The sequence below is a fragment of the Arvicola amphibius genome, chromosome 8 (assembly GCF_903992535.2).
Source record: "Arvicola amphibius chromosome 8, mArvAmp1.2, whole genome shotgun sequence".
In the NCBI taxonomy this organism is placed as follows: domain Eukaryota; kingdom Metazoa; phylum Chordata; class Mammalia; order Rodentia; family Cricetidae; genus Arvicola; species Arvicola amphibius.
Genome location: NC_052054.1, coordinates 90,445,991 through 90,463,906, shown reverse-complemented (window position 1 = coordinate 90,463,906; position 17,916 = coordinate 90,445,991). Strand labels below are relative to the sequence as shown.

At 44.5% G+C, this 17,916-nt stretch overlaps 1 protein-coding gene across 2 annotated transcripts in view; it reads right to left on the bottom strand.

The window, feature by feature from the left end:
• Efna5 (ephrin A5) overlaps window positions 1-17,663 on the bottom strand; it is a 284,113-nt gene extending 266,450 nt beyond the window's left edge. Inside the window, exon 1 of one of the 2 annotated variants that reach the window (XM_038338812.2) lies at window positions 15,718-17,663. In XM_038338812.2, the coding sequence (XP_038194740.1) occupies window positions 15,718-15,842 (125 nt within the window). In that variant the 5' untranslated portion in view covers window positions 15,843-17,663. The remainder of the gene's footprint in view (window positions 1-15,717) is intronic. The other variant, XM_038338811.2, reaches the window with a different exon arrangement.
• Window positions 17,664-17,916: the final 253 nt, after the last annotated feature.

The window sequence follows — 17,916 nt, the reverse complement described above, 5'->3', positions numbered from 1 at the left end:
TGCTTCTAAGGGAACTCTGTTCTGCCATGTTAGCATGGCTCACTCACACAACCTCAGTGCTCCTAATGGCGACCTCAATCGGCCTATTACCGCTGGCCAAGCAGCACTAAGTGTCTGGGTGTTGCACACATGAATCACTGGTCATGTCCCTCCTGTAGTATGTTTCTCTCTTTGGGGGAAGGGATATAATTAAGAGTAAAAGGATGTTCTCAAAGAATGCCGTAAGGACATGAATGCTATTTCGGAACAAATAGTGAGCTCATTTGCTATTCACCTAACTAACTATAAACATGCGAAGTAAAATCTGCTTCGAATAACTCCCAGACGGCTCTCCAAGGAAGCCGTCCTTTGGCAGTGATGTAACTCGGATTTCACTGAAAGAAGTATGTGCTCCTTGACAGATTCAGCTGAATGCTATGATCTGTCTGTGCTTCTCCCATTAATGTGTGCATAATTAATATGGAGTAAGCTCTAAGGCCATCAGGAGCAAGACTTCTGAAGCAGACAGGCATCAAGAGACTGCCAGAGCCCAGAGCGGTGGGGCATAGATTCAGAAAACTCCAAGATCTCAGGGCCAGCCTGGTTGCCTGCAAGAACAGCCTTAGACAGAAATTGATTTGTTTCAACAAGCTCCTCATTGGAAATACAAGCATTCTCCAGGAGGGTGTCGGTATTCATTAATTTCTCCTTTGAGAAAGAGATATCTCATTACACCTATGAAGACCAAAGCAGAGAACACAATACAGACAACAAACCAAGAGAAAAGAGGACATCAAAATAAATGACCAAATGGAAAAAAGAGATCCAGAACTCATCTCCGAGAAAGGTCTTGCAGACATGCCCTAAGTACCACTTTCCCCACATTTCTCCTTTAGTGGGAATCAAACGATAAATTGTAATGAGACCTTCTTCAAGACAAAAACTAGATAAAACAAAGAAAAAAACGCAATGCAAGTGCAAAATTCATAGCTCCCAGATACAACAGCCCACACTGATAAATTCGTCTTTTAAAACGTTAACTCTCCCAAGTTGCTTTGAAAGGAAGATCTTATTTCTGAGAACCGAGTTTCTCTTTTGCAGTTTTTGTTTTATAGTGCTTGCCTATGTTGAGACAGAGTGTTACTATAGAGCACAGGCTAGCTTTGAACTCACCACTTCTGCCTCAGCCTCCCAAGTGCTGGGTCAACAGGCCTGAGCCACCCTCCCCACTTGAAGAACATTTTCCTCTGCAATCTATAAGAACATGTTGGGTTTTATAGAGTGAGAGTCACCTGTATGACGCATGCTCCCTTGAACTCTGACCCTTCCATTCCTGGCCTTGGAAGCAGGTGTCTGAGTGAGTCTACACTCCAGGCTAAGTGCTAACAAAGAGGAAGGCAGGTTCAGGAGAGCCTGGGCTCCTGCTCGGTTAAGGTCATGTAGGCTGTGCACTAGTGATGAGGTCTCCTATCCACCTTACAAACAGTTCTATAGCAATTCTAGGGTCTCCTATATACATTCCCCTTTAAATTTTCACAGAAGAGAAGCACTATTTTTATTGCACTTATTTATTTATTAGGATGGGAAAAACTGAGCTTCATATGTGACACTAATGAAGGGAACTTCTAATTCAATCAGCAATAAAATCTAACTAGATCTAAAATTTAGCAAAAAAAATGCTAAAAGATGATTGGCAAATTCAGTTTGATATGATTTTGGCTTTCTTTCTTATTTATTTGATGTGTAAGAGTTGTTTCCTGCATGTAGTATGTGAACCATGTGAGTGCTTGGCACCCACAGAGGTCAGAAGAGGGCATCAGATCTCAGGACCTAGACTTACGGATGGCTGTGAGCTGCCAAGTGAGTGCTGGGAACTGAACCAGGTCCACTGTAAGAACAGCAAATGTGCTTAACCACTCAGCCATCTCTCCAGCCCCTAGATATGTTTTTAAATATCTTGTGCACTAAGCCTTGTGCCTCTATATTGCTAAAAAAAGTTTTACCCTAAACATTTGTGATTACAAAACTCAAATTTAAAAAACAAATGAATTTAATGTTTCTTTTTCCTCCTTAATGTTACCAAAACAATTGACATATTTATATCAGAGGTCACCTAAAAACTCAATTACAATCTATTAATCTGACAAAAAAGTACCTTTAATAACCATAAAATACATTTTCAATATTCACTATATTTATCTTCTGTTTTGTAAAAATTGGGGTGTTATGTCGGGTCTTAGTGATGCATGCCTTTATCCCAGCTCTCGGAAGACAGAGGAGGATGGAGCTCTGTGATTTTGAGGCCAGCCTGGTCTACAGAGCAAGTTCGAGGACAGGCAGGGGTGTTAAGTAGAGAAACCGTGCCCCCAAAAATTTAAAAGGAAAAAACGTAAAGGGGGGGGTGACAAAGCATTAGTTAGAATTACTGACTATCGTCTACTTTACTCTAAGCCTGCCCTTGACCGTAAGTCGTAGGTACATGATCCTATGTTCAATGAAGACATTCCCTTGGAGATATTCAAATGAGTTCACTTTAATCAGTCAATACAGCCGATTCCTAAATTTAAAGTCTTCTAAGTACATAGCACGCTTCCCTTCTAAGAGCCACTGCAGCTCACAGTCGCAAAAGTGCCTCAAAAATTCTTAATCTAGGAGAATTATAAACTGTAGAAACAGGGAGAGGGCCCCTCAGCATTCCTATTGAGGAACATCCTCCTTTATGCCAGGGGAAGCATACACACACGCTTACAAATGAACAAACAGCCCTATACTAAATTACTATTCTTAATAATGTTCATTGTTCTTACCAACTGCTGCCCAGAATTTTAATTAAATTCATTATATCAAGAATTTAACAAGGAGGGTATTTGCTTCTGCTTTATAATTAACCACAAAAGTGTTGGCAAACAGTGTTATAAAATAAGGGCAAGCCAGGAGATGCGCTCCTTTATCCCAGCACTCGGGAGGCAGAGGCAGGCTGGTCTCTGTGAGTTCGAGGCCAGCCTGGTCTACACAGTGAATTCTAGGCTAGGCAGAGCTGCAAAGCACGACTGTCTCTACAACAACAACAACAATAAAAATAGTTATTATAATTATAATAATTTTTAAAAATAAAGGCACAGCTAAGTAGAATGCTCACTATCTTCTTGGTTTTCCTAAGGACCTGAGAGACAGCAGGTTTTATCTTTCTTCCCACATCAGCATCAAGTCCACTGAATGTGCTTTCAGAGATGTAGGGTTCACTTAGGTCGGTGGTACAGGATTCACCGCGAGAGAATAAGGACAGAAACAATAAACAAAAGAAGGCAGAGTGACCAGAGTCTAGCCAGCCCTGTGGCTACCAATTGATGAAATCATCACACACTTTTGGCGACAGAAGAAACTGAGGCCTTGGCTGCGACAGGACACAGAAACCTATCTATGGACTCTGTGGGAACAGCTGCTCACTGAGGACATTGGCAACATAGAAATTCAGAGCAGGAAGCATTTTCCCCCAGTGGGTAAAGCTCTGCTGGAAGTGTAGGCTCCTGAAAGCCACCCACAGGACACTCGGCCAGTGGGAAAAGAAAAACTGTCGATAGGCATCTTCTGTGCCGAAAATAAAATAAACATTCTGGGCTCATTTGACCTCGTGGAGTCAAATTAGAAAGTGTTAAAAGTCTGGTTTTGAGGTGTCATCCTGGAACTGCCACTTACAGTGCCTTCGGGGAAGGTGTTTGCATGTAAATACCCTAAAAATTCATAGCAAGGTTCTCGTCAAACTTCTTGGGCCAAGACATTTTCACTGCGGTAGGATTTGTCTACAGAGCAGACTTACAGCCAAATCCCCAGCCTTCACCTTGTTAATGGTACATTTTCAATGAAGCATAAACCTCAATGTACGATTTTATTTTATATGTCTGCAATTTGGCGGAAACGGCTAGAAATGAAGACTGCTGGGCCTTTCAGGCCTTTTAAATGGCGAATAATTTCACTCATGCAAATAGGAAGCCATTTTAGAAACCACAGAGACGGTTCCATAGGAAGCCCAGGCAAACACCACCCCAAGTCCTTAGCCAGAGAGGATCAACCTCTCCCACTGAATATTCACGGGACACTCAAGCCCAAATTAGTTCCCAGCCAAGGGTCATGGCATCACTAAGCATGACACTCTTCCCTGGTTCCTTGTCAGAAATGTGAGAGACTGGGCTTCTACCTAGGTCTACTAAATTAAAATCTACCTTTCAGCAAGAATCCCCAAGGCCTCCAAGTGCCCCCCAGGGGTGAGATAAAGGGACCTAGAAAGCACTGAATGAATGTTTCCTGGTGGCTGGCATGTTGTCTACAGAACTCTATTGCCAGCTCTGAGAACAAAAACTGGTCCACAGGAGACACTTTACAGGCTCCTAACAAGTGAAATGATGTGAAGATTTCTTATTATTATTTTCTACTCTGTCCTGTCATTAGAGCCACAAAATTCTTAACTCTGAACCAAACTCTTGAATTCCTTACGGGCACAGACACCGCCTGCCTTCTCTCTGCGTCTTCGTTATGCCTCTCGGTGTTTTACACATGGTCTCACTCAATAAATATTTTAGCAATCATAACTTCTAAATATCCAACACATGAATATATTATTACTAACAGAATATATTATTACTAATACCTACAACGTTCCTTTAATGCGAACTCTTCTTGTGAGATATGTTTGAATCAATACAAAATTCCTGAATTCCCCCAGTTCGATCTGGTATGAGACACAAGAAATGCATTCTTTTCAGTCAGAGAGAATTCGCCACCAAGAATGGAAAGTGTTCACGTAAAGCATTTCTAGAAGACGCAGTGACTCTGGGCAGGATACTCCACACAAGCTGAGTGTGAAGTGACCGCAATCCAGAACTGGTCCCGAAACATCCTTCTACTTAATAACTCAAAGGCTTGTGAGAGAACATACCAAAGCTGTTGACGGTTGAAAAAAAAAGCACTATTTCTTGTTTTATTTCCTTTCTTAAATCAAAACAGTGACCAGGACAGAGCACCAAAGAACTCTGTAGAATAAACTGATCGTCCTGAAAGCGACACAAACCTTTCAGGTAAGGAACTATCAATTTTCAAGAAATAATTGGAAGGAATAATCAGATAATCAACAACATGTGTGCATTGATTACAAGACCATGCGCAAATAATATCTAAATTAATGAGCTACTCAGAGGCATAAATTGACTGATTCCATCTATATTATGAAGAAGAGGCACTAAAGTGGGGGGGGGGCCTCCCCATCAAAGAACTTTTGTTCTTAAACCTAATTAGCTGAGCTGGATAGCTTATGTACATTTTGTTGCCAATGGTTCATTTAGATTCAGAAAACATATAGCTTAAAAATGAACCAGAAGGTATGTCTGACCCTATGTGTATACATATGGACTACACACACACACACACACACACACACACACACCATGTTGTTGTCTTCCCAAGAGGACAGTCAACAGTGGTGATAGCTGAGTGTGTAATTAGTTCTCATTGTTCCCCTGACAGCTATAGTTCAACACAAGACCTTTTCCTTTTTGTGTTGTAAATGCTATGGAAAAAAATACATTAATAACAGGCATTTAATTATGGGCCCAGCAACCATAGAGGAAACATGGCCAGAAAAAAAGTAAAGTCTGCCTACAAACACATGTTAATTTGTGGGGGAAGGGAGTTTCTTTCCCCAGTTAGAATAATCTCCAAATATTGATGACTGGCATAAAATGAGGGTGAAAAGTTTCAAAATAACACCCAAGTCTCTGGACAATAAAACATGTATAAGTGTTACACCAGAACTAAAACCAAGAATAGTATAATGCTTACACTAAAATATTAATAAGAATAAAGGCATTGCTTATTAATAAGGGAAATACTCTTTAGAATAGCTTTATGTTTTCGATAACAGCTGGGAAGAATACAGAGATTCAGTATTAAGTTATGGTTTTTGTCTCGTTTTTCACAGAATTAAAAAAAAATTATATTTGCATCTTCTATCTGGGTGCTACATTTCCTAAGGCTTACTTCAATTTCTTTTATACAGTATTTAAAAGGAAGCATCCCCAAGTTGCTGCCAGGGTGGACATGAGATCTGCCACCGAGGTCCCTTCTCGTCTGATTAATTAGTAACTGGGAGACACGTTTTGGCAGCTTTCATTTCCCTATTATTTTCTCTCGTTTGACACAAAACCCTGTCAGAAGCACGACTATTTGAACTGCACCCCTCTTTAGTGCTGGGTCACTAAATGCTAATAAATGGAGCCCCTGCCAAAAAACTACAGAAATAGGCATAAAAGTTTATTGAGGCAGTAACAGTAAACAAATATATGAAGAAAGCACTGAATGCCACAGTATCCAAAACATTAATGGTCTGCCTGAACCCAAAGGTTACTGGCAAGACTGCAGACCTGGAACTAAAAGAAAAGGCCTTTAACAAAGCCACTTCTTTCAGCTATCTTTAAAAAAAAAAGTATTTGCTAAATAAAGCAGGCAAGTGCTTTGTCCCAGCAGAAAGGTACCCTCTGAGCCTCCCTCATCCTTCTGCGTTATTCCAACTGGATGGGTAAAATTATCTGGGAGCAAAGATTTATAGCAGCCGCACCGTCGGAGAACACATCCAGAAGACAGCAGAGCTCTGAGCCAGAGAAGCGTTTCTCCTACAGGGTGCGGGTGAGGCCCTTAAGAAGCTGGGAAGCTTGGGGAAGCCCCGCAAGGCTGCAAAGAACCACAGCTTCAGCTGCAGGGGCTCCATCTCAAAGTGTCAGTCACTTCAAACCGGTCCCCTGCTACGATGGTGGCTCAGGACACTTATGGGCCAGGGCAGTGGCCATGCTGTGCGAGTCAGAGGTCACTGCTTCCACATTCCCACATCTGTCTGAATCTTCTTGCACTGAAACAATAGAAGGGGGCCGGGGTCCATTTGCTCACACTTTGTTTAACCTAATTGTTAAATACAAAAGACAATTTCCCCATATTGAGCGTTGCCTTAACCTTTCTTTCCATTCTCACTTGTCTCCATTAAATTAAACACTATAAAAACGTTATTCAGAAGGTTAAGTCTCCTATATATTAAGCTCAAAAAAAAAAAAAGCAACACAACGGTTTTCCCACTGACATCCCAGAAACATCATCCATAGCGTCTTCCCCCCATCATCAAAACCTGGGTAACAATTTGTACTACAATTAATGACTTCACTAAAACCATAACTTAATTTTACTCAAACCACAAGACCACATTTCCTACAGGAAAACGCTTTCATCGTGCGTGTTTTCATAGTGAGAGGCAAGAGCTAATTGTTAATTACAGTTTTTAACCTATATAAATAAGACACTAATAAAACTTAAAATGGAAACTCTGACAGCTCGGAAACAACATTAACAACAAAGGTACTCGTTAGTTCATTTAAAGCTAAAAGGTCACTTTGAACACTCAAGCTATTTTAATCTTCTCCACCAGCCTGTCAAAGGAAAGGAGATGATGAACCAGAGAGAAGCTTTCTGGTAAAAAAAAAAAATCTCTGCCAACTCAGATCTTGACTTTAAGCGTAAGATGGCTATCTGTTCTTTAAGCATGCGGCTTATTTGCCAACCCTGCATCCTGGAACCACGCAAGCGCCTCTTCTACTGAACTCAAGTGATCTGAAGCAGACCGAGGGCCCAGTTTAAACGAGACAGACTGAGTTGGGCTACTTTAGAAATTAATCTTCAGGAAGCCTTGCTTTTACCAAAATACAAGATAATTATAAGATAATGATGTTCCCAGACATCATCAAACAGATGCAGCAGCAAGAAGTGTAGGGTAAACTTTTGGTAAAGTTTACTAGGCCACATGTTCTTCCAACTGCACCCAGAAATACAGAATGTGGTAGAAAGCAGAGCAGACTCAGCCCATATGATCTCACAAGTTTCAGTAACAAATGTGCTTGCCTCTAAAATAATTCTCTTTTAATACCCTCAAAAGAGTGTTTATTGAGAGAGAGAGAGAGAGAGAGAGAGAGAGAGAGAGAGAGAGGAGAGAAAGAAAGAAAGAAAGAAAGAAAGAAAGAAAGAAAGAAAGAAAGAAAGAAAGAAGGAAAAAGTGAGAGGCTGTATTTCATGGGCACCTGGGTTCTGACATGACCTAATGCTTCTTAAAGCATACAAATGCTTTAATTTAAGAAGTATCCTCATTTCTACCCCTGCCTCTTACTGCATAAATATACCTGGTAATGATCATCAATTATATGTGTTCCTGCTGGGGAGTGGGGGGCCACTGATGTCAGACAATAGGAAGAACTACTTAATTGGGTCAGCAAAAAGACATCAGTAGAGAGGGTGGGGGTGCCGACATATTGCCTTGCAATTAGCAGTGAATCCTAAGCTTCGAGAGAAAAGCACATATGGAAATATGGTAAAGCCTCGCATTTAACATTAAAATATGACACACCTCGGCTAAGCACATCAACACTACTTAAAACACCCTTTTGTCAACTCAATACAGGAAGACAGCATTTTCGTGACTTTGTAAATGAAGCTAGTGCTTTAACAGAGTCCCACCAAAACGCTTACTTGGTGGTTTAGCCCGTTTCTCCATCCATATTCATTTCCAGACAATCTTCATGAGAAAAATGAAATCGGTCTTAAAACAAGATGGCTGCTTTGAGGGGGGTGGGGGAGAAAAGAAAAATGCTGAAAGCCAAGCCCAGCTTTTCTAAATGCAGAAACAGGACTTTTGCCTTATTCTAATTTCTGTGTGTTCATAAACTTCTACCTGGGAACACATCGGTTACACTGTACAGATCTTTGAAGGTATTAATAACAAAGCCACTTCTCAAAATGGTCCAATCTTTGTGTGCACACGGCATGACTGTCCAAGGCCTACACGCATGTGTGTGGCGATCCTGGGGCATCACAGATGGGTGGGTGAGTACTCCCTTCTGTTTCATACTAAATCATGATCCTCAGTCATGAAAATCAGGCCATTGGCTAAATCACAATAGGAATAATATTAACTCACATCTCTTCAGAATCCTATATAAAAACACACAAGCAGTTCAACGGCATTTGTCCTTGTAGAGTTAAAGCACAGGAAACCAACTGTTCAGAATCTCTCCTTGAAATGCATTCGCCGACCTTCCCTGAAGTAAGTGCGGAGATTAATTTGATGACTTCCATATAAAAATTAAAAATATTTCCCTCCATCTTGAAATAACTTTTAAGTAGATTTTTTTAAAAAAAAAAATCTTATAAACCTATTTTTATTCCTCCCTTGGGTGGAAAATAAGACCTGACAGTAACATTTTCTTCAACCTGTCAACTGTCAGTTGTATGAAGGATGTTTCTAAAGATGACAAAGGGTTAGTTTTCCTTATTGAAAATGATAGAATCCACCTGAATGAAGGCTGAGTGAGCCCTCGCGAGTGTGCTGGGGTCGCTCAGCAACTAGGTAACTTCAGGAGGAGTTTTCAATATCTTAGAGTAATGTTTGTTGAAACATATGGTTCCCTGTTGGAAAACTAGATTCAGAAAGTTCAAAAATCAGGAGTTTGTATCCATGTAAATCGTCTATGGGCAAATGCTACATGGATTTCAGAAGCTCCACAATACTCCTTTAGAGAATGCAGTAAGGACTACGGACCATAAAGAAGACCAAAATACATGGATTTCTCTTCACCAAGAAGTATGTATAGTAATTTCTGCATAGAAAGTTTACATTACTGATGTTTACTTTTAAACCAAGTGGTTCTGTGTCATGGTGCCGACTTGCTCGTGACTGACTACATTTTGAAAACATAAAATGCAAACAAATTTAAGAGGGGAAAAAAGCGGACTTCCTAGTGGTGAGTAATCTCCTGTTCAGAAACACTGGAAGTTCACATTAATCACAAGAAACTTTTCTACAAAACATCTCAGGACATGGGTTGAAAAGCAGACCAACATATAAATGGAAGAGTATAAATCAGCCCCTTCAAAGAGACAGTAATTTATTGACGCTTGGCCAAGACCACTATGGTAAGACAAATTATTAAAAGTGAGCATTAATAACTCATTCCTCATACTCCTCTTTGAAGTTTTTAATGCCTGAATATGAAGGTGTTATTTGTCACAACTGATCAAAACACAATTTTTCCCCTCTGTGTAGAAGACTCGTCTGAGTGAGTTGTCCCGGGCAAGGGGCAAGGACTGCCTTCCTCACTGTGCTTAGGGGAACATAGGCTTCCTTTTCACTTTGGATATTGTAGTTATGCTGTTATTTTAATAGTTTATATACTACTTGTGAAGAGAGAATACCATGGACTGACCCAACACAGAGTGGCTCATTACTGAACAGACCATACCTTTTAAAACCCTTCTAACGAAGGAGCTTTTTCAAAGCAGTCAGAAGAGGGAATGGAGACTTTTTCAAAAATTAAGCAAATGACTTACGTTGAAAAATAAACTATACAATGCACCAAATACTACTATATACATAAAATTGTTTTTTAAAACATATTCTTATGTTTTGTTCCTCTCTCCCACCAACCCCCCCCCCCTCTCTCTTGGATAAATTATTTTGGCATCTTCTTTTCCTAAGCTAGCAAAGCCCAGGACTCCTAAAGGACTAATTGTACGCATTCACTTTCTTGGCCCAGCGTGAGGCTGGTAGGATGCTCCTTTCATAGCAACAGGAGAGAAGGGAGGTGCCATCTTTATCTGTCCCTGTCCAACAGGAAACCAGGTCAGTGGGGAGACGGCCATGAAATGCCTGTTCAGAAAGGCATTTTGCAAGATTAAACAGCAGAAAACTCAGGAAGCGAATTTGCCCCAAAAGCTAAGTGTTCCTTCTAAACCTGCCCCTGTTGTCACAGGCAGAGAGCTCCAAAGCTATTGTGTATCAGCCACAGAATAAACCTGGCTAATATCTCTCAACACACACAACGGAAGAAGGGAACTCCTAACAACTGGCTCTGAGCTCTTGGACTACTCAGTTTATTGATACTGGTTTCATACTCAAAAGGCTGGATGAGCCCGGATAGCAGCCTCACACAGCATTGGTGTGTCAGTCACCTTAAGAGCAGACAGGATATGCTTTCTGCTAGCTTGCTATGACTGTAAAATAATGCACATCATGGCTGGGAAATAATAAACTCAGCAGCTAATCTTGCTCTGTAAAACTCCAGGAAAGTCAGGCCAGAAACTAAGACGAGGACTTCTGCAAATGTCTATATCTGAAGGAGAGAGAGAGGGAGGGTAGTGTAGACCGCAGATCTATAAATGGACACACATAAGGACATGAGATACCCATCTAATGTAGAGTACTTACATAACTCTGATATAAATATCAAAATGATAAAATTATCCCAATACAGCTAATAAAATGATACATTACATGGCACTGAAACTCAGAGTTCGATTTCATACGATGCCATTTTTTAATGTGTTTTGAACATATAAAGACATCACTTTAAAAATGTGAAACTTGAGAAATAAAGGAATCCTTTACAGATTCAAGCATAGACCCCACTGGAAGCAAAGATGACTCTTCCCCCTCTCCCTTCACTCCTAGTGCCTAGATTTAAACGGTGATGATTTCATTCACTTGTCAATGAAAAAGGCACAGTGCCAGGGTTCTGGCATACATGATCAAACTGACGATGGCTCAGATGTTTTTAAAACGAACAACTGAATTTTGAAAGACAAATACCTAAGGGAATATTCTTAGAAAAATATTAGCACTTCTCTCTCCTTAGCTACGTGCATGGGTCCCTCACCTTCAGAAACACTCAGGACTGCTAGCCCACCACTCCGATCACTTTCAGAACTCCAGATGAAAGCACAACCAAGCAACTCAAGTGAGCTACTACTCGTAGGTGACAAGCTTGCAGTTCCTACAGAAATGAAAGAATGCAAAAGAAAAAGAAAACTAGATTGTGCTTAGTGAAACCTGCACACTTAACAGAAGAGAATAAACTCTTAAACTAATAATATTCATACCTTAGCAGAAGCAAAACACAGATTGAGGAGAGCTGTATCCGCTATATTTGCAACTGTCTTTTTTTTTTTAACTCCCTTACCTACAATACAAACCGGAAGACATATTTAATGACTCCAGCATCACTTTTGCGAATAGAGAAACTAAAGAGCAACTTTCATTAGACACATGGCGTTTAAAAGAATATGTGTTGCGAGTTCAGAACTGTTTACGGCAATCTTCAGGTGAATGGACGTGTTCTTAATATCAAGTCATGTCTATTTGTATGAGCATAGCTACCAAGGGGCGATGCAAATAAAGTTTTATTATTGTAAGTTATCTTTAAAAGTTCCTTAAAATCTTTCTACGGTTTTAAGTTAAAGCAAATAGGTATACTCTCTTTGAGTTAGATTTTCATTGGGCAAATCACTCCCTTACAGTCTAGCTAGAATGCAGTTTAATAGTAAAGAAGATTGTCCACACTTTTAGGCAAAACTCCAGCAAGGCTTCACAATTGAGAAACGTGAAGGAGGCAGTTAGGCAAACGTGATATAGTATTTCTATTCAGACTGATATTTCTCAGTTGCTATTTCACAGATTTTTGCCAATTTGATGCATAAAATCAATTGGGTTCACTGCCTAATAAATACTGGCAGCTAAAAAGTTAGCAACATTTAAAAGCTGAATATCCATTTCCCAGAAGTGACCAGCACGGAGATGAGCTCTAGCTGTAGATCTATGCTGACAGGACATGAATTTATATTTTCCTATAATCAATGCAAAGTCAGTAAATATACTCCATAGGGTAGACAAAAATTCTATGTGCCACAGAAGTTACTTCAAATACATGATACAGAGTGAGCTGCCTGATGCTTATGACCAAGATATATTTAATTTTATTTCAACCTCAATAAGCACAGTTTCAAGCAGAATCTAACAAAAGTTAAAATATATTTACTTTGCTTACAGAAACTATTCATTCTTATCAGTTTAATGTGCTCACTGAACTTTTAAGTTAAAATAGAACTTAAATTGCAAGTACTATAGTCTACTTATTTTTCCAAAGGCCGAAGTCTGTTTATTGCTTTACTGATCCAGCAAAATCTTGACTCATCTAGAGAATCCCAAAAGTCGGGCTAACTTACTTTACAAAATCATAATGTATATAGAAAGGAAATACACAACATTCAATTTGTAATACTGAATAAATCCATACAGATTCTGTGACGTGTTTTCTATCCCTGTGACAAAGAATTGGTTTTTACTTTGAAATTACTTGTTTTTCATTTGCCCCCTTGGGTTACAGCAAACTGACTTTTCCTAATGCATACAAGTAAATTTCACTCAATAAAGCTGAATTAAAACTACCTACAACTGCCTATCTTTAAAGTAAGTTTTAATATAACAACATACCACAATAAATGCCTCCGTACATACCTAAGACTATTAAATGTTGGATCTGAGAAAGGTCCCTGACTCTTTTTTGGAACGTCATCAAACTGCTAGTAATCAAATAGTGAGACATTTTCCACAGTGTTCAAACTAGCATGCTAGTTTAAGATCTACTCCTGGTATTTTTTTTAAAAAAAGTCTACAGAAAACATAGAGCAGGTTCAAAGCCACCGTGGTATCCTGAGAGTTTTCTTTAGGCAGGCCAGATTTATATTATAAAAAAAAAAAAACAAAACCATGACCTATGACAAAAATCAATTTGCTAATCTCAAGCCAAACAACGGTATCAAAAGACTAAAACTGAGATAAAATGTCCTGCAAATTACTGAGCCTAACTTGACAGGTGTGGGGGTGGTAGATCAGACATTTTGATGCTTTCTTCTGCTAAAACCCAGTGCAAACTGAAATACCTACCTTTCTAATGAATGAATACCAGGACAAAAAAAACTAACTGATTTTTTTAAGTGACAAACAAGAGCGAACTGTCTCAAATTCAAATAACTGACTCTACTGGATAAAGCACTTAAGTTTAAAAATACAAGCTGTTGTTCCATACACGCTTCCCAATAAAGTCCAGAGAGGACTACGCCAAGCAACGTAATTAGACTCTAGACTTGCTTTTAACACCATCGTAACTGGAAAACTTGCTCTATTTGTCTTGTCGGCTTTAATAAAAGGCATATTCTTCAGCAGAGTCGTCTCTTTCTCTTTTCCTAATAGTAGTTAGTGGCACGTCAAAGAGGAAATAGTTTCCCATTCTAATCCCCACCCCCATAACACCCTTTTTATTAAAAACGCAAACTTTCAGGGATGTCTCCACTTGTGCTGGGCAGGGACTTAGGACTTAAGGCTACCTGGGTGTGACTGGGCTGGAGGAACAGGGCGGGGCGGATTCTCCCTAGGCTGGGCAACCCTTAGAGCATTCCTGGAGAAATCGGCTCTTCATCCCAGCTGACCCCAGTCAAGCTGGGAATCCTCGCGAATTCACACGGAGGGCAAGCTGGAGGCTCCAGAAAGGGATGGTGGGAAACTGGATTGGAGGTGTCCGCCGGTCCCCAAGTCCAGAGCAGTAGATGCGCCACAACCACAGGCTCAGCCCTCGGCCTCCCGCCTCTTTTCTCGCAACTTCCACTTCGGCTCAGAGAAAAACCTATGATACTAGGTACAAGCGATACTGCTTCCCTCCCAGGACAACACTAGCACCAGCCCACAGCTGGAAGCTGAGCGAAGTGGGCCCAGCGGGCCCGATTGATGGTCCAGATCCGGAAGAAAGTACGCTCTGGAAATGCTCCGGACCCGAAAGGGTCTGCCTGGTACTGGCGACGACCCTCCTCCCCTCTCCAGGGTCCAGAAACGCAGGGTGGCTGCGGCTGGCTGGGGCCCAGCACGTGCGCTGGGGCAGTCGCCGGAACCCGCCTCCAGCCTCCCGCGTAGCCCGCGGGCTTCGGGGTCGCGGGCACACAGTTCCAGGTAACCGCGCGTCCCTTCAGCTGCGCGGCGCCAGGCCCTGGGGCGAAGGCTCCCACCTTCCGGCTCGCCAACTCCAGCAGCTCGCTCTGCACTCGTGACGTAACCCGGCATTCGATCAAACTTTCTGGCACCTTAAGCCCACTGGGGGAAAGGAGGGTGCCCAGCTAGGAGAAGCCTTTCCACGGCCAAGCGCGCTGGGCCTTAGACCGACTCCGGTTGGGGGGGGTCACCGAACAGTTTTCTCTCAATTAAAAAGAACATTAAAACCTAAAGCTTCCGCTTTCCATCAAGACACGACCCCCCCCCCCCCCCACACACACACACACTTCGCTTCCCCTAACCGTGCGCTCTGGGCGCGCACGGGGGGAAAAGAAAAAAATATGTTTAAATTTCAAACAAACAAACAAAAAAACACCACTTTGATGTTTAGCTGGCTCCCTGGCCCCAGTCTTGTGCCCCCCAGGCTCCAGGAGCGCGCTCTTGCCGGTACGCACCCAGAGCTTTTCCCAGACCCATGCCCTGAGCCGGGATCCGGAGGTGCAAGCCAGTCTCCCCGGCTTGCAAGTGAAGTCTCTGGTCCCCGGCTCCCGCCCATTTTCGTGCCTTTCCCCGCACCCCCTCGGAGGCAGCGGCTTCGCGCAGCCCTGGAGATTCCAAGCAGCAGCCAGCCGGTCCTGCGGCCACAGCTTAACAAAGAGCGGCGCGGAGCGAGCGCTTCCCGCCGGCGCCCGGCAGCCAGCAGCGACAGGCGACGCAGGCAGGCTCCGAGGGCGCGCGCTGCCTGCGGCTGGTGCGCGCCACTCCCGGCCACCGCTGCTCCCCGCTCCCGGCCCAGGCCCGCGGAGCCCGAGCTCTCGGTGCCCCCACCCCGGCCACCTTACCTGGGGTTGCTGCTGTTCCAGTAGACAGCGTAGCGGTCGGCGACGACTTTGGAACCCGGGTCCTGGCTGAACACACACATCCAGAGCACCAGAAACAGCAGCGTCAACATCTCCACGTGCAACATCACGCCTGTCCAGCGGCGGAGCCCCCGACGCGCCACTCCGGGGAGAGAGCGGGGATCCAGAGGGAGGGAGGTAGAGGGGTAGAAAGAAGAGACCAGACCGGACGCCAAATAAATATGAATAAATAAAATGATGGGGCGAGAGGAGCGCGGCGAGCGCGGGAGGAGGAGAAGGGCGAGAAGAAAAGAAGGCAGTGGGTTGCGGCAGGAGGGGGGGACAAACTCGCACCCCCCCTGAAGGGCTCGGGAGGGGAGAAGAATCACAAGACGGAGAGACGCGTGCGTGTGTGCGGTGGCGGAGGCGAGGGCGGGGGAAGGGGTGCAGAGCTGTGTCTCAGGCGGCGGCTGCAGGCCGGTCACCCCGGGAGAGGGAGGTGCGTGCGGGGCCGGGCGGCGGCAGCGCGGGTCAGGGCAGGCGGCGGCGCACGCTGCACAGTCACCGGGAGTTGAGCGCCGCGGCCTCGGGGAGACATACACCGGCCCGCCGGGCCCGGCTCAGCGTCGGCGCCGCGGTCTACGCAGGGTTCCTCCGCTGCCGTGGGCCCTCGCTGTGCGCCCCGCTTTGCTCCAAGTTACTTTGGCGGCCGGAGAGAAACTGCGGGAGGAGGGCGCTGTGTGGACGAGGGCGGCGCGGGGGGGCAGGGTGGAGGGGGGGTTCTTCACGCTTGTGGCCCCAGGAGTCTGGACGCTGCCCGGAGCCTCCCTCTCGGTCTTGGCCCGGCGACCCCCGCAAGGCTCGCTGGAGTCCTAGGTACTGCGGTACCCGGAGGTGCGCAGAGAAGGGTGGGGATCCGGATCCGCAAGCCCGGCTCCGTCGGCGTCCTGGAAGAGCCTGAAGTCGCAGCTGCTCAGGCGAGGAGAGGAAGAGCGGGCTTGCCTCGAAAAACCTCAAAGAAAAGTTTGGCTCTCCCCGTCTTCCAGCAGGTCCCCAGAGGAGTCCGACCGCAGAGGCAAAGAGAGATGGCACCCCCGGGCGCTGGCTGAGTCGGGAATTTCTCCGGCTTGCTTTTCTTGGCCGGCTGTGGGTGCAGCCGTGAATGAAGAGCAGAGGTTGTGAACCAGCCAGGCGAGGCTGGGATGCCCAGACCTGCAGGGCGACGCCAACCCAACTGCTATGCTGGAAAGCGGGAGGGGAAACAATCACTTTCTAACCGAGCCCTCCGAGTCCGGGATGAGCTGATGTCAGTCTCCGATCGCCTTCCGGGAGCGAGCCTGAGCCCCTCACACCGCGTGCCAAGAGCCCCGGGGTGAGCTCTCAAAAGTGTCCCTGTGACTCTGACCGGTCCGGCCCCAAACCCAGCAACTTGTAGAGATTCATCAATCAGTTTGCAACCGGGAAACAAACAAAAAGGGAGAGGGAGCAGGGCACGAGCTGGTGGCACCTCCTCGGTGACTACATCAGAAAACCTTCCCGGATCTGAAGCTGCCTCCTCTTTCCCTCCTTAGGCACAGCAGTAACAAGAGGTGAAAGCCACCAACCGAATCTCCAAAGCCTCTGCCCAGGCGGGAAAATAAACTTGAGTGCAGCAGCGCGAGCAGCCTGGAGAGGTTGGAAGACTGGCGAGAAGTAGAAAGGGGTAAAAGTCAGTTTTGCAAAAGAGGAGGGGGAAAAAAAAGAGAGAAAAAATGCTTTATGGGAAAAAAAAATCTCCTCGGGCACGCCCCCTCGTTAATGACCTGCGTGTAAAGCCGACTGCCGCGGCGGCCCAAGCGGCAGCAGCCTCAGCACAACGCGAGGCCGCGCGCGTGAACGTGGACGTGGGCGGGGGGAGGGCTCCGCCCGGGCGTGTTGCGCGGGGCGCTGGGTTGGCAGGCGGGCGAGCGCGGGTGTGAGCACCGGACCGAGCAGGGGGGTGGCGCCGCCAGTGCTGCCTCTTCCGCGGCCCAGGTCATGTGGGTTGCTTTTTTTTCTAGTCTCCCCCCCTCCCTCCTTCCAAGCAGTTTACTTGTGAAGGGGGGTGGGGGTGATTGGAGTAACCAGTCAGGGAGGCCTGCTGTTTGCTTACAGATCGGGTTTTTTCCTCTCTCTTTTCTCTAACCGGATTGGTTTGCTCCCCGAGAAAGAGGCGTTTTCCTA